The 16,434-nt window shown below is 34.1% G+C and overlaps 3 protein-coding genes across 5 annotated transcripts in view; 2 read left to right on the forward strand and 1 right to left on the reverse strand.

Moving 5' to 3' along the window:
- Nop60B (dyskerin pseudouridine synthase 1 Nop60B) overlaps positions 1-16,434 on the forward strand; it is a 581,533-nt gene that overhangs the window by 535,104 nt on the left and 29,995 nt on the right. The window lies entirely within an intron of this gene.
- The window catches only part of LOC145317800 (small ribosomal subunit protein uS7-like), a 250,489-nt gene that overhangs the window by 207,561 nt on the left and 26,494 nt on the right, over positions 1-16,434 (forward strand). The window lies entirely within an intron of this gene.
- Positions 1-16,434, reverse strand: part of Dhc36C (Dynein heavy chain at 36C) — a 36,622-nt gene that overhangs the window by 14,673 nt on the left and 5,515 nt on the right. The window contains exons 6-25 of the mRNA XM_080155530.1: positions 13,661-13,743; positions 13,159-13,296; positions 12,733-12,887; positions 12,032-12,168; positions 10,978-11,121; positions 10,277-10,392; positions 8,945-9,031; positions 8,143-8,341; positions 7,607-7,746; positions 6,477-6,721; positions 5,762-5,858; positions 5,256-5,342; positions 4,880-4,978; positions 4,219-4,418; positions 3,613-3,770; positions 2,758-3,009; positions 2,472-2,514; positions 1,131-2,235; positions 635-723; positions 127-219 (exon numbers count right to left, since the gene is read on the reverse strand). Coding sequence (XP_080011656.1) covers positions 127-219; positions 635-723; positions 1,131-2,235; positions 2,472-2,514; positions 2,758-3,009; positions 3,613-3,770; positions 4,219-4,418; positions 4,880-4,978; positions 5,256-5,342; positions 5,762-5,858; positions 6,477-6,721; positions 7,607-7,746; positions 8,143-8,341; positions 8,945-9,031; positions 10,277-10,392; positions 10,978-11,121; positions 12,032-12,168; positions 12,733-12,887; positions 13,159-13,296; positions 13,661-13,743 — 3,667 coding nt within the window. The remainder of the gene's footprint in view (positions 1-126; positions 220-634; positions 724-1,130; positions 2,236-2,471; positions 2,515-2,757; positions 3,010-3,612; positions 3,771-4,218; positions 4,419-4,879; positions 4,979-5,255; positions 5,343-5,761; positions 5,859-6,476; positions 6,722-7,606; positions 7,747-8,142; positions 8,342-8,944; positions 9,032-10,276; positions 10,393-10,977; positions 11,122-12,031; positions 12,169-12,732; positions 12,888-13,158; positions 13,297-13,660; positions 13,744-16,434) is intronic.

Below are 16,434 nucleotides of genomic sequence, written 5' to 3' on the forward strand. Positions count from 1 at the left end.
GCTACAAAAGAGCAGAAAGCTATATGCTAGCAGACGAAAAATGTCTCCACCACTTGGGCCAGGTAGTTGTCTGGGTTATATAAATCTATACTTATACATTTATTGTTTGTATATTAATATCCCTTGGATCCTTGAGTTGGCTTCCATACAGGAACAGAACTCCGTGGTTTAGTTCCAGGCTAAATTTTTTCAACACGTTCTTTATATCCACTCGCCATTCTGCAATAGTTTTATTTTGTCGCATCGTATTATAGACAGCTTTCCGCGGATATTCAAATGAAAAATTATAAGATCAACTGGTATTTTTTATAATTTCAATTTTCATACTTGTGGAAAATTGTCTTTAATAATATGCTATACATGATTTTTTAGTATGTCTGATAATTGCCTTTAAATTGATATACATCCCCAATGATGATAAACATAATTACCCATTTTGTAGATTACAATAAGTGGTTTATATGTTTGGACACTTAATTTAATTAACCAACCAATTAAAATTCAGTATAATTATTGTTAAGACATCGCATAGGAAAACTTTGGGGACTAGTGTAATAAACAGCCCAATGTCCCCTCCCTAACTGTTAAGAATCTTATAAAATGTTGTATAAAAAAATCCAACAAGAATGCTTACCTTTAAAGCTGTATGTATTGGTCATCTCAATCATATGGAAGGTATGGCTGGATATATGGGCGGCCAGACGGGTCAAACTCTGACGACCTACAGTAACATGCAGGATAGGAGGAAAATTATTAATGGTTATAGAATATACGTGGATATTATAACAGGGGAAAATTATTCGTCAATTTAGGTTGCTAACATTGACATCGTTTATTGGTCAGTTCGTTCATCCAGTAGTACTACATGGGATGGGTAAGAGGATGAATGGGGGGGGGGGGGTATCGTTATTTTAGCCAGGTGTGAGAATTTATACAGTTTGACTTTACAATAGTATTTGACATATATCTTTAGATTTATCAGCGAAGAAAAAATACCCAAAGTTTTTGTGCTTGTACAAATAAGATAACATGGTGATAAACGTTGGGTAGCAGTGTAATACACCCCCCCCCCCTTCCTGGCTACTACCTAAATTATCAATAATGAAATATAAAATAAAATCCTCCTCCCTGAGCCCCCAACTCCAATGAGAACAGCATTGCTCTGAGGCTGCTTCAGCACCCGGCTGATCTTGCACAAGTGCTCCAGTGCAAAGTGAAACAGGACCAGGTCCATCGGCTTCCTGCTGGTTGTATTATACTCAGTCAAATAGGACGTGGCCGATTCTCGCAAAAGATTCATATTTGTGTTCTCCCGATAAAACTTTTCATCCTCGTTGGGATCCAGAAAATCGCAGAAGTGCAGGGCTCGAATTTTGTCCTCGGTTACTACATTGGTGTCAGTGTCCTTTAGCTTGTCAAACAATATATTGAAGTCCTCCTTCATACACTGCTTCGTAACATCCTGTATCTTGGTGTAGAGACTAGTTTTATCCTCGTTGTCGACCAGCCTGTCGTAGTACACCCGCATGGCTTCGTGCACCCATAAACGTTTCATTGCCCGCAAATCTTCCATGCTTTCTGGGGTAGACAACAGCACTCCCAGAATAACGCGCGAAAAATCTCGTAGATTAAAGAGATAATGTGTCTTATCCGGAGTGGGACGCAGGGCGTTTACAGCAAACTTGTGAATTTCCAGCGTTGAACTGACAACCTGCTCAATGCACGGATCAAAATCTTTGCTGAACCCTTTGGTGTCCAAATGCCAGAGAACGAGACGTGAGAATATGGCGGTGATGGTGCTGTCCTGGAAGTGGTCCACGTACACAGTATTAAAGTGGCGCATGAAGCGTTTGGACATCTGCTTCTGCTCCTCGTTGGACGGCTTCATGGCGGCTATGACCATGGTGTCAATAATCTTCATGGTGAACAACTCCTTGCTGTCATACCAAATACGATGATCTAACATGTGACGCAGCACTTCAATAGGGCCCTGTGACCGTACGGCGTCTTTCTCAGGAAGATTAATATCATCCACAAAAATAATAAACTTCTTGCCCAGCGGGGGACCGTACACGCCCTTACGCCGCTTGTCCAGCTTGCTCATGATGACGTCCTGAGTTGTGACTGGTTGGGTGACCCGTGTGAAGAAGAGAGAGGAGTGGGCAAATTTTTCCTTGTCTAGTTTGGTATTGAGCAGGTCTTGAATATACACAGTCTTTCCAGTTCCAGATGGTCCTAGAGTAAACACACATTGATGTTTAGATATTTAACTACTTTTTAAACATGGATGACAACATCCATTAGTAGCGAAGCAGAAAAAATCATTGACTGACAGACCGACGGACAAAGTAAAATACATACTGAATGGGAATCTTCACAAAAAATATCAGCTTTCACTCTTGATTAAATTACATTTCCCCCATAGCGTTACGGACAGACAGACAAAGTAAATCATAGAGTAGCTTCGCTACTAAAAAGAAGTTTTTCATCCCAAGAATAACATTTTTTCCTCCTCTACAACAGTAAATGGGTTTGTATCCTATTTTTTTTCTTGCAGATATATAGAAACAGTAAAATAAATAATTCAAAGACCTACATATTTTTTGCTTTTTTTTAATGGTTATTTAGAAAGTTTGTACCGATTTATTTATTGACAATCCAAATAAATTATTCGTATCGACACAGCCAAGTCGCTACAAAAAAAACTTCTTGGACCAGGTAGTTGTCTGGGATATATTATATTATCTATTCTTATACATTTATTGTTTTAAACAACAAAGTTCCTGAAAGAATAAAAGGTTTATCATTCTCTAGCAAGAGCTTCATCACATGCTGATACCGGATGGCCTCGAAGGTCGGGATGATCATGTTGCCAGCGTAGATGTCCCGTGGCAAGGATGCCGAGGGGTCCAGTGACTCGTCCCACTTGACCCACTCCGCCCTATTGTGGATGGAGAGCTGGTAGGAGAAGACGTCACCTATCTTCGGCACGGGCAGGGAATATGGTACCTGAAATATGAATATAAAATCATTTTTTTTTCTTTTTTATATATTATTTAAGTAATGATTTTTAATGCATTTAGATTAATATAACAGATAAGAAACGGGTAAATAGGAAAAAACAGTCAACCTTATGGTAGTGGGACGAAGTGTCTCAAAAATCAGCCATGTGACGTCATAATAATGAGGGACTATCCATCTCTTTTTTAGGTGTTTTCTTTCCCATTTCTCCTCTCATCTCCCTCATTTTTATGACGTCACGTGACTCATTTTTGAGACTCTTTGACGAGCTACACATTATGTCAAAACACAGTAATTTGACTGTCATAAACACAGTTTTATTGTCAAATTCACGCCTGCATATTTAGGGGGTATGGCAGAATGCAGATATTACACTGTCTCGTTCACAGTTTTGCTGTCAATTACAATCTTACAGCTTGACAAATTCATCGATTATAATAAATACATAATATTCCATACATAAGGATAAATTAATTACCGCTACCCTATAGCCAGTCTATAATTAAGGTGGGTCTCAACAATGTACCATTGGCGAAGCGATGTTTTGACCAGGTGAACTTTTAAACTCTAAAGCAGGCTAAAAGGTTTTACCTGTACACCAGAAACTTGTACAGTGATGCCCAGCTCCTGCCTGATCTCTGGGGACAGGTCCCCCTCCATCAGCTCGTAGAACAGGTTGCTAAACTTCTCCCCCAGAAATCTGTCACACAACCCACCCAGAGCCCACACACACGAGTATAAGAATATTCCTGTAAAGATAAACAATTTTATTTTCAAATGTATTATTTATTGAAAGACATTATTTTCCAGTATGGCTTCGAAACCGATTAATAACCGCTGGATAAAAACCAGTTCTCAGCTAGACGGAAAAATCATTTATATCATTGTATTACAGGTAATTTTCAATATAGTAAGAATATAATAATATAAAAATCATAAAATTAACACCAGTTTTGTTAGACTTGGCCTTTGGTCCCCAGAGTCTAACAAAAATTCTGGTTTTCATCTCATAATTTTTATTTCAATATCCGTCTAGCTGTCTACCTTGAAAAGAAGCCGAGAAAATCACAGCTTTGCTACTAAAAATGCGACTGAAAGCAGTCACGTAGCAGTTTAGCAGCTTTATTAAAAAGCTTGCCATATTCTGTGATGTTAGAGTTGTAGTACGATAAAAGTATTAAAATGACAAGGCCTTGCCTTCAAGAACCGGTTTCAACTCCGACTCCGACTTTCCCTTGGACCAGGAGTCGTTGAAGATTCCCAGATGACAGTCAAATATGTTCATGAAGCCTCTGATGATATTCTTGTCCTCTGTGCTGATTCTGTTGTTGGGGAAGTTTTTGAGCAGCTGCAACAGAGGCGGACAGAACCGCAGGAACATGTTTTCTATCATGTGCCTGAAATTGAGGATTCCTTAAACTTTATGGTACAATAAATTATTAATCAAAGTGTTCAATTATATTTATTAAATAAATGGCAATGATTCATAGCAGCTCTTAACGCCAACAGAGAAGGGTTCTAAGCCATAAAGGAAAAAGATGAAAAACAGTAATACTAATCTTTAGACAACAATTGATATTCCAGTAAGACTTCAAAAACGATTAATATCTACTGGTTTAGAACCGATACTCTGCCATACTGAAAAATCAGATATAGCATCGTATTACAATTTTCCACGAATAGTAAAATAAATCATAAAATTGATACCAGTTTTATCAGAACGTGTCTTCGCCCCCTCCGGGCTAACAAAACTGGTTTTAATATTATAATTTATCATTTTTTTATTCGCAGAAACCTGTCTATTATACGATGTGATAAATAACTATAACAACCATGTATAGCTAGCTGGGTCTGTTACCTCAATCCTTTGTTGATTGCATCTGGAAGTCCCTTGATCCAAGTCGTAACAATTGTCTGCCAGGTCAACTTGGTCTCGTCCAGGTATAAAATACCACACCTTAAAATATTCACTGTTTGCAAGAGGCAAATTTACAAAAGTAATAAGCTGATCCTTTAAATTTGTAAGATAACAAGTATTCGCTTCCCTCACTTACAGACTTACTGATTATCTCCTTCCAACAGAAAAGTCGTGTACCGAATTGGAGTTTAGGCTATTAGAGTGCACATAAAGTAAGATCTATTAGAGTGTATTCGTGTATAATTATGTATGAACAAATTTAATGACAATAAATCCAGTTCATAGATTTTAAAGACCATATTATCCACTAACAAACCTTGAAATGGTGGCAGGAGAAGCCTCAGCCACGTCCTCGCTCTCAAACAACAGGTTTGTGTTTTTGGGAATCTTTATGATTTCACCTAATTAGAAAAGAACCATTATACAAATTTAGTTTCAGCTCTTCTCATATTAATGCATCCGTACCACAAATGAACTTTTTATGCTTATTTTTCTTTAGAGTAGGATAATATAGGTTTGGGAGAGCCCCTTCTGTGTGTACAGAAGGATCTCTTAACCATTAAGCCGTTATGGTTCTTCAGGGTAGCTTATTCTGGGTCCTGGAAAGGTTTGTAGCTATTTTTGGGGTGGGTACCAAACCCTCCCATGAGAAATGGCCAAAAAATACCATAAAAACATTTAAAGATTGTCGCTAGGCATTCTTCTAAGAAAGATCTGATCTTAAAAGAAAACATATTTAAGGCCTCTTACTAAATTAGGAAGTATTTTTAAGTAGGACATTTGTAGATCTAAAAATTTATCATTAATATGGTTTATTTTCCTGACATAAGACAAAGTTTCTTATTTTCATCCAGAACTGTGTTCAAATTTTCTATCCATTCCGAATCAACTGCTCCGTCAAATATCAACCATTTCTTCTCTAAATATAAAAACAGATATTTAAATGGCTGAACTTTAAACCACTTAACCGATTGGGTGCTCCATTTAAGAAAACCTTCATATTGGTCCCGGGGTGGTTTTAGGCAATTTCATTTTTATTTAAGTCTTGGAATGGTTTTATGCTATCTTTCTGCTTATTTCTACCTTTTCAAAAAAAGAGCCCATAGGGGCACAACCGATAGTATAAAATGAATGTTTTATATGAATATTTATTACTATTTGTTCAGACATAAGAAATTGTTTCAAATATGTGTGCACTCTTTAGGTGTCAATAAATATCAAAATATCACTGGGACAGCTTACTGATATTCCGCAATTTAATTCTGAGTTAAAAACTGGTATTGGAACTTGGAAGCATCCGTTCTTGATCCAAAAATAGATATTAAAATTGAAATTTTACAAAATTAAAATCATTTTTTTTTATCCACGAGTATCCGAAGGCCCAGTCTAACAAAACTGGTATTAATTTTATGATATCTATTTTAATATCCAAATTGTATGTTATTCGATGTTATACATGATTTTTCAGTATGGGCGAGAACCAGTTCTAATCTAGGGGATCGGTTTCAAAGTGATACTGGAAAAAACATCTCATTACCTTCAGGATTCTGGTTTGAAAATGATCTAAGAGATGTCGCCAGTATACCATCCTTCCACTCGTTGCACGCATCAAAATGCCCAAACAGCTGTTCAATAGTCATAGACTTGGGATTGACCACAACTGTGGAGACAAACTTTTCTCCCTTGAATTTGAACTGGTGTCCGAGTGCCTTGGCCAATGCTTTGTAGATGCTGGTTTTCCCGCCGAATGCTTTGCCAACAATCATTATTCCATCATAAAGGCTAAAAGAGATATATATAATATCTATAATACAAAGTAGAATGATGTCTGTCCGTCTGTCCGTCCGTCCGTCTGAAGCTTAAGATCTCGGTAACCACTGAACCGATTGGATTCTACTCTTCAGGGTATATACCTATCGGTCCTGTGGTGGTTTTAAGCTATTTTCTTGGGGGGGTGGGACACCCCCCAACCCCCCCCCCAAAAAAAATAATTTTCTTGAGAACATATTAGACTATTTTTTTACGAATTTTGCGAATTCGTTATTTAATCGAGAAAATATTTTCCTGCTGGGTAGGTGCGAAAATTTGCGATCCGTTCTGCTGGGTAAGTAATAGAGGATGTAATCATACCTCTTTGGGCAAAGCCCCTAGAGGCTAGGGGCGAAGCTGCTAGTTTATGGTATAAAGTAGTAAGATGGCTTTCTGTCCGTCTGAGAATCCGCTGAACCGACAAGGTTTTGCTTCTCATGAGTATACCTAATGTTCGTTTAATCATAAAAAATCTTTCTTTTTTAAGATTTAATTTTGTTTAAATAAAGAAGGGCAGAATCCTCCCCTTACCCATAAAGGCGAAGCAATTAGTGTTATGAAATCGGAAAGTATGATTTTAAGATAGAATTACAATTCCATTAATATTTTAAGTAACAAGAAGCTAACAATATTTTATATTAAAAAAACTATTTAAAGCTGTATAATTTTATTTATTATAAGAAAAGGCCATTCAGACTTTAGCACATTTAAGTTATATGTAGAGTAGTCGTGCTACTATATAAAAAAATTGAGTCATAAATAAGTATAGATGGGTTTAGCATTTTTAAATTCTATCATAGAAGCCCAAATGATTCTGAGCATGTGCTGTGTCATCAAATAATTAATTCAAAATTGTACCTAATCATCTGATAAAGCTGTTTAATCTTTTCTTCGAAGTATGGGTAGCAGTCAATAAGTTTCTGAGTACACACTTCTCTGATGGCGTCGGTCAGATCATCCGATAACTCTACCTCGTCCTTGATCTCGGGGAATATGTCCTACAAAATTATAATAGATATAGGATATACGGTGATTTATTTGCCATTCATCCAGTAGGAAGGGAGGGGATGGGGTAAAGGAGTAGAATGTGGGGTATAGTTATTTTAGCCAGCTAATTAACTACTAATATATCGATTAAAAAAACATTAAATTATGACAGCTTGTCGCGAATATCAAAATCAAGAATAATAAGATTAAAACCAGTTTTGTATTAATTTTATGATTTCTATTTTAATATTCGGTTTTTAAGCCGTACTGGAAAACAAATTCCTGTTGTTCCTTGAAGTATATATCTAGCTAAAGAACAGGCATCATTTTTTGTCTTTAAAAATACATAGGTTTTAATGAAAACTAATCTTGTTTTATTTAAAGTTTAAAACCCAAAGATAATTTACCTGGGACAGCCTTGTGAACAGTTGCTGATCATGTGGCAGCATCTCAGCAAACTTCAAGTTGTGTATAGCCGTGTGCAGGGTTCGAGTCTCCGCCCTCTCGTCCGTGCTGCTGAAGGTGTGCATCTGCTCGGCCAACTCGAGCACAGACTTGATGGAGCGCAGGCCGAATTCGTAATGCGGCTGCTTTGACAAAGTGTCCCTGTTATATAAAGTTCAATGAGCTCAGAAGTTTTTTTTGTTGTTATAAACATACCGCTACATAACAGTATAATTTAAACCGTTGATGCAAAGCCTAATTCTAAAGGAAACAGCTAATTAGTTTTGGATTTTGAGTAAAATTAATTTTTTAAAGAGTATTTAGAAAATCAAATGGGTCTTAAAATAGTAGACTAACTTTAATTTAATTTTATACTAAAATAGGCTATAATTTTGTAAATCTAATGTATCTCTGATCAAACTCGAACTATTTATAAGAAAAGCAAAGCAAATGAGAGGAAAAAGCATGACAGACAGACAGACAGACAGACAGACGGGCATAGTAAGTTATGCTGCTGCGCTTAAAAAAAATAGCAGACAATATTATCTGCAGACAATACCTGCAATTGATATTATGGCAGGGGGAAAACTGTCGTCAATTTAGGTTGCTATTTTCCATGTAATTTATTGGTCATTTCGCTCATCCATTGGAAAAAGGGGGGATGGGGTAAAGGGGGGGAGTCGTTACTTTAGCCATCTACAAGCTTCACTTTTTTAGAGTATATGATAATCTGGTGTAAGATCCAAGTAATAATAAATCCATTACCTGCAGAGCCTGAACATGGTGGTCAACTTCCTTGCCAGCTTTCTGGAGGCTGAAAATCCTTTGGAGGCCAAGCATACATCAGCGATCCTGTCACAAAATTATTTTTCATTTTTTTCTAAGATTTTACCAGAAAGAAAAACAGTGCCCTGAAATATTTTCAGGGTTGTCTTTTTAAAAATATTCTATGTCAAAAATCTTTCATCCATTTTTAAAATTCAGGACAATTTATTCTAGGTTCAAATTCTCATTTTAGATTTCCAGGGCATCAGCCGCGACTAAGCCTCAAATTAAAACCAGTTTGTTATAGCAAAAGTGATAGCCATATTTGGATCAGGTTTTGCCTTCCAGCTGATTTTTAAAGGTATAAAAGTTTGATTTCACTGAGGCTTACATTCAGTTAAAGCACGTCTAATAAGCCCTATTAAATGCTTTCAATTGGGAATTATCTTCAGGTTATTTAGGAAAAATTTGTATAATTTTTTTTACTATTATCAAATCAATTTGGTTAAAAGATTGCGTTTTCATAACTGAATTTGAAAAGGTTAAAAAATATTGCAATCTATGCATAATTCGATTTAATAACTATTTATGCATGATATAGGACGAATGTTTTAATTAAACTTGATGCAATTAAATATAATTATTCCTGGTAAGATTTGGTTCCATCATAGTAACAGCTCGAAACAAGGCCTGCAGTTATACACTTTTTATTTATAAATAGTCAGGAAGAAGGGACCAGGGGTGAATTCTTAAAAAAAATTTTTGCCCCACCTAAATTTTAGTTAGACAAAATTATCCCCTCTAAATTTTTAGTTTGCCTCACTGATTTTAGTAGGGCAAACTGATTTTAGTGGGGACAAAAGTTTTTTAAGAATTCACCTCAGGATTTTGACTAACAGTGAAAATTGTCCCACATCCCGTTTCTTTTTTTTTTATCTCATACCACCTATCTTACCCACTTCCCTTCAGTTACAACACAAAAGTTTCACCCCAACATTAGGCTACAAGAATATCCAAATTTTCAGCAATTTCAAAAGAAAGGTCCCCTGATAAATAACATTGGGTATATGGAACACAGTGAAAAAACAATCTGGCCATATTATTGGTTAGAACAAGTACACATTTTGGTATAAAAGGACAGTTATTTTTTTTTCATTTTATGCTATAATATAATAAGTCAGCTACAAAAGTTAAATTTCTTTGAAATGAATCATGTGTAACTTAACATAACAAAAGTTTTTGTCTGCTATAAATTCTTTTTCAGTTGGACGTACTATTGAGACTGGCAGCCCATCTAGAGTAATAAATCTATTGTAAAAAGTTTATTCCTTGAAATTATCTGGTATCTGAGGACCAAGGCTCTTCCGTGAGTTCATAGTGATGAAGATGGCACAGGTAGGGTTCAGAATTATGTCAGATTCCTCAAGAACTATGCTGGTTTCATTTGCCTAACAGTCAAGTAAAAAAGTCAAGTTTAAATTTTCCTTTCTTTAAACTTATCTGTATGTAGGTTTATCTATCTTACAAATGGGTATACACAAAAGCATTACATGTATGGTTTTATTTATTTGATTTGGTAATGCGATATGGGGGGAACGGATAAATTTTAGTATAAATATTTGTTGTGGTCATTTTAAAAAAAGCTTGGACGTCTTTACAACCCCTCCACAGAGTATATTAATATTATCTACATCAACAAACTTAAACAATGAAAGGGATTATCCCCTATGGAGCTCTCTTGAACCTTACTGAACCTAATCTACTTAGAAGTCAATTTCTAAAGTATAATTTATTTTGGATGAAAAGATTTTTATGTTGATAAATAAAAGTATAAGTAATAAGATAGTTGTATAATCCAGACAACAACCTGAACAAAGTTGTTAAGACTTTTTTCGTCTGCAAGCAAATTGATTCCTGTTCTTTTGTAGCGACTCGGCTGCATTTATATTTCCGACGCTATTGGCTAATATTCAAAGAACCAATCAATTAATGGACATACAGTTCTTTAACCCCAGCCCCTTCTATTCTTTTACTTTAATATTATATGTAGAAAACTTGACTATTTCCTGAATGCCGCGTTGCAAAGTGAGAATATCCTGAGAAACAATGGAGAACACACTTCTCTTGATCCTGTGGAATTCATCAAAACAGCTCCAGGCGCCAGAACATGCCAGACCCTGAAATAAATTAGGCAGGTGATGTTTTTTTGGGAAGGGATAGAATCAAGGGAGTGAGGGGACATTGGGCGGTCTTTTACACTAATCCCTTAAGTTATGATAACTTTTTCTGGTTCGTTGGCTTAACAACTTTGGTGACTTTTATTGAATTTGATTTATTGGTTCTATAAGTTTAGCTTTCAAACGTTTCAACAACTATTTGAAATCTACAGATGAGTTATTTTCGTGGATCATCATTAGGGATGTACATCAATTTATCGGCCATTGTCTTATCCTTTTAAATCACTGGGTGTAAACAATCATAAACTAAGAAAAAATTTGTTAATAACTATGGAGGGTTCTAAACAGCTGAAATTAGGATAAAATGGAAAAATGATGAAGAATAGAAGAAAAAATAGGTTTACGATAAAGACAATATTCATGCAAGCGAAGCTAGAAAATAAATTTACTATTAAAAATATCTAATACGGACACATCCTCGTTTTAGGACATTACTCACTAAGCTATAAAAATTGGAAAGAATTTTAATGAATATAATAGATTTGAAATCTGCATAAAATTTTAAGGAATTTTTTATAAAATTCGTTTTTTGTATAATTTTTTTATCTATAAGCGCAAATACAAATTAAGTTAAATAATTTTGACATCTGTGATTGGTGGATTGAAAACTATCTGCGTCCTGATTGGAGAAGCTTAAGTGACGTACATCATTCAACCAGTTAGAGCGCAGGTAGTTTCCAATCCACCTATCTTATTGGTCAAAATTTATTAACTTAAATTGGATTTGCGCTTTTAAATAATGAATTATATCAAAAACGAATTTTATAAAAAAATCCTCAAAATTTTATGCAGATTTCGAATCTATTATATTCATTAAAATTCTTTCCAATTTTTATAGCTTATTACTCACCTTAATAAATTTACCAAGAGGCCTGTAGTCCAATCCTTCTGAACAGTTGAAGACAATACATTGTTTACCACAAGCTTTGGATAAATCCTTGACAGTCTCACTCTTTCCTGTTCCCGTAGGTCCTTCAACACTTCCACCTGAAAAAGGGATGATCTCATTGAGTTTGTAAACCGAAAACTTACTTTATTTTTCTAAAATTGGTTGCTTTACCCCTAGCTTTTAGAGGAGCAGTAAAGGTCAAGAAAATAGGCTAAAACAGAACAAGACAATAAATAAGCTTTCCTGAAAAGTACAACCAATGTGGACAGTTATAATCAGAGATCTTTAACTTCTGACCAATAAAAACCGTGCTACTTTTTATTATAGAGGTGCAAGGAGGGAGGGGGTAAAGGGATGTTTACACTCCATTAAACTTTGAAACCCCTCATTTTACCCCCTCAATTTAAAAAAAATTATTAGAAACTTATGAAACCTCTCACTTTTAAATTGAAAGTTTTAAAATATGATAGTTTACTTTTTTTCAAAAAAAAATTTTGATTTACTCAATTTAATTTTTTGGTTTTCTTTTATTTTAGACACATTTTGCATTCAAAGCTTTTTGATGACAGATTTTTATTAGTTTTATTCATATTCATTATTAAAGAAAAAAACACGAAAAATATTCTCGTTAATATTATATACAATTTTTATTACTTTTTTACCTTTAATTTGATGTAAAGCAACGGCAAGAACTTTGTAGCATTTTTCTGTGAGCTCAGTAATCACCAATCTTTCATAGCTACCAAAATATTCATATCCATAGGTGAGAGAAGTTTCTACTATACGGAATATCAGATTCTCATCAGACCAGTAGTATCTGAAAATTATGAAAAATAAATTCTTGTTTATCTTATTTTAATTCTATATCTAGTAAATTTATCTTACTTGTCTCCAAGACTTGCATTATGATGATTTTAAAAAAGTGAGAAAAAAAATAACTCTTGGAGATCCAGGATACTTGCCCTAATCACTAAAAATAGCTTAAAACCTCCCGAGGATTAATAAAGTTTCATTTCAAAGAAAAAAATACATTGAATAGAGTTACTTCAAATTTTTCTTTGAAATGAATATTAAACAGTCATTTCTACCTGAATTTCGACTTCCAGAAGAAGTCCTGAGTGATTGTAATATTTTCCTCCATGAGTTTATCCAGCTGGCACTCCAGGAAACAGATGGCCATGATCAGGTTGGCTATGCCCCTCGCCTTCTCGTTGCTCTTGGTTGTTCTGGCGAAACAAAATTATAGTTGTTTAAATCATTAATATGTAATATTATATTAACACAATACATGATATTTTACTTTTCATAATTGTACGCGGCAATCATGTATTGCTACCACGTTTTACAATCAGCTGATCTTTGTTTACAATTTTGTATCAATTTTCTAATATGACTTTCAATGTGAATGGTCCTCTAGCTAATTGTAATGCTTATTATTATTAAACATTACTGAAATGTGATATTTTTAGACAACTTAAAGCATTCTTTTAAAACAGACTTGATGTTTTATTATTATCTAAATTAAACGTATTTAAATAATGAAATTCATGATCTCTTAATGGTTTATTCCGAGTAAGTTACTGCTTTTACCTTGAGAGGTCGACCAGTGCCTGCTTCTCTGCCAGCATGCTTGCCTTGGTTGCCTCCAGTGCCGAGTGGCCCTCAGGTATAGCCTAAAAATATTAGAATGGATTAAATCCTATTATATAAAGTAGTAAGTTTGTTTGAACCTTAAGATTTCAATTACTACTCAAACTTTTTATTTCTCCATCCAAGGGAAGCTTATTTTTAGTACCGGGATGGTTTTAGGCATTGTTAGTATTAGAATTAAGTCTTAGGATGGCTTTAGGCTATTTTCCATTCATTTACTACAATTTTGAGTATAGAACCCCTTGATACCAGGGGCGCATTCGCCAGTACTTTATAAAGTGCTTACGAAAATATTAAGGAGATTTAGATTTATCAAACCATTTTTATGGAAAGCTATGTAATAGTTACCAACTCATTTCATATTTGTTATTACGCAATCCTGACAGGCCTAACAATTTCATATTAAGCTGAAATCTATTTGTTTGGACGAGGTTAGGTATATATAGTAATTAAATGTTTTACTACAGTCAAACTTACAAATATGCTAATTTTTGTAAAAAAATGTTTTACATTATCAAACCTTTTCCTGCAATGCATAATATACTCCTGTTGTGTAAAGTAGTAAGGTTTTTTCAATAAATAAACTGATTGGGTTCTCTATTTTAGGTAAACTTTTTATAGGTCTCGGGATGGTTTTAGGCTATTTAATTTTCATATTTAAGTCTTAGGATAGTTTAAAGCTAATTTTCTGCCCCCTTTGATAACAGAGCCCTTAGATGCTAGGGACGCAACCTGCACTGGTTCAAATATTAAATTAACCGAAAATGCTTTGATTGATTTTATTTACTTTTAAAAATATGTATTATTCCCCCTTTTCAATATTGAAGTTTGTAATAATATGTTATGCAATATATTTATATCTTGTAAATATGAAGAGGGGGCCATAAAGGGTGAATTATTGTATAGCATAGAAACCAGGGATCTAAAGGGATAAGACAATGTCCGATAAACAGATGTCCATTTCTAATGATGATACAAAAAAAATAACTTTTAGTAAATTACAATTAGTGGTTGAAACGTTTGGACACTCTACTTAATAATCCAACAAATCAAAATTCTATATTAGTTCCCAAAGTTGTTGAGCCAACGAATAAGAAATGCATGCCAACAGAATCAGAGAGAGTGGGGATATTGAGCTGATTTTTACACTAGTCCCCAAAGTTTTATAACAAAGTTTTCTTATTTGATGGCTTAAAAACTTTGCGGACTTTTATTGAATTTTGATTGGTTGGTCCATTAGTTAAGTGTCCAAAAGTTTCAATCACTTATTGTAATCTACAGAAGGAGTAATTTTGTGTATTATCATTGGGGATGTACATCATTTTATCGACCATTGTCTTATCCCTTTAGATCCCTGGTAAAATATTGTATAGCATAGAAATGCATGACAACAGAACAGACACTTTGTAAACAACTTTGGTAACATGTATAAAGGGACCAAACAAAAAAATTAATGGCAAAAGCATAAAAAAGTTGGATCAACTGCAGTTCACGGTAAAATATTCCTGGTAACGAATATTTCCAAAAATCTATGAATTGAATTTTAAAGGCTGCTAGCTGCCAAACGGCTGAACGTACAGATCATGCCTGCACACTGTTTTAATAAGAAGGCCTACAAATAATCTGGAATAGCCATAAATCAATAATGCATAATTATCTCGCAGTGTAGAGAAATGCGCGTAAAAGACCTATTTTACGCGTTTTTTCTTCAGTGAAGCTTTCCCTGTGCATCATTGGATCTTAGCTATTCCAGATTATTTGTAGGCCTTCTTATGCCGCTTAAAATGTTGTGCGGTTATGAAGATGATATCCTATAACATATAGTAAAAATTTGTTTTGTCTAAAGCTTATGATCTCGGAAACTGGTAGTTTGAATCAATTGTACTTTTCACAGGAGCTTTAAAAATGTCTTTGTGTGGTTTTAGGCTATTTTCCTAGTCCTCTTTGCTCTTCCATAGAATCTAGGGGCGAGGCAGCTAGCAAAATGTAAATTATTTACAATATAGTATTGTTAGATTTTGTGGCTTTTTTAAGTCTCTAAATTTTCATGGATTATACATTTAAAATACCTTATAGTTATGATAATTTTACAATAGTGCAAACTTAAACGGGGGAATAAACCACAATAACAAGAAGGTTTATTCATTCAAACTTATAGTTGGAAAATAAATACATTATTCTTTTATCTATCTAAATATATTCTAAACCTTGCATGTTTGATCGAATTTAATTTTTAAACCATCTAGTAGACTTAGATATTATATAATATATTACAATATATACAATATATTTTTAATTGGTCTGTACTATTAATATTGTTTAAATAGCATTATTATTATGATATTTTTAAAAATATTTCCGTATATCAGTCTGTCCGTCCGTTCCTACTTCAAGAAGTAACTAACCCTATGTAATTACATATTAAATAGTTTTTAAAACTAAATATATCTTTCCACGAATATATCATCTCCAAGGATTTATTAACAAAAATAAATAGACACTTGCTTTGCTCTTTCAAAATTCTTTTATGATCATTTATATAAAAGTTTTTATAACTATAAATTACTTTTAGTTATCTAGAAATTGCTGCACTATGTATGTATATATGGAAAAATAGTTTTTGTAAGAACTCTTCTAGATCCGCTGAACTGGTGCATTGCAAATATTTCCAAGATTTTGAACAATTCTATTAGTTTTATTTGTGCTTTCCCACA

The sequence above is a fragment of the Acartia tonsa genome, chromosome 4 (assembly GCF_053477335.1).
Source record: "Acartia tonsa isolate MP-2025a chromosome 4, ASM5347733v1, whole genome shotgun sequence".
NCBI classification, from domain to species: Eukaryota; Metazoa; Arthropoda; class Copepoda; order Calanoida; family Acartiidae; genus Acartia; species Acartia tonsa.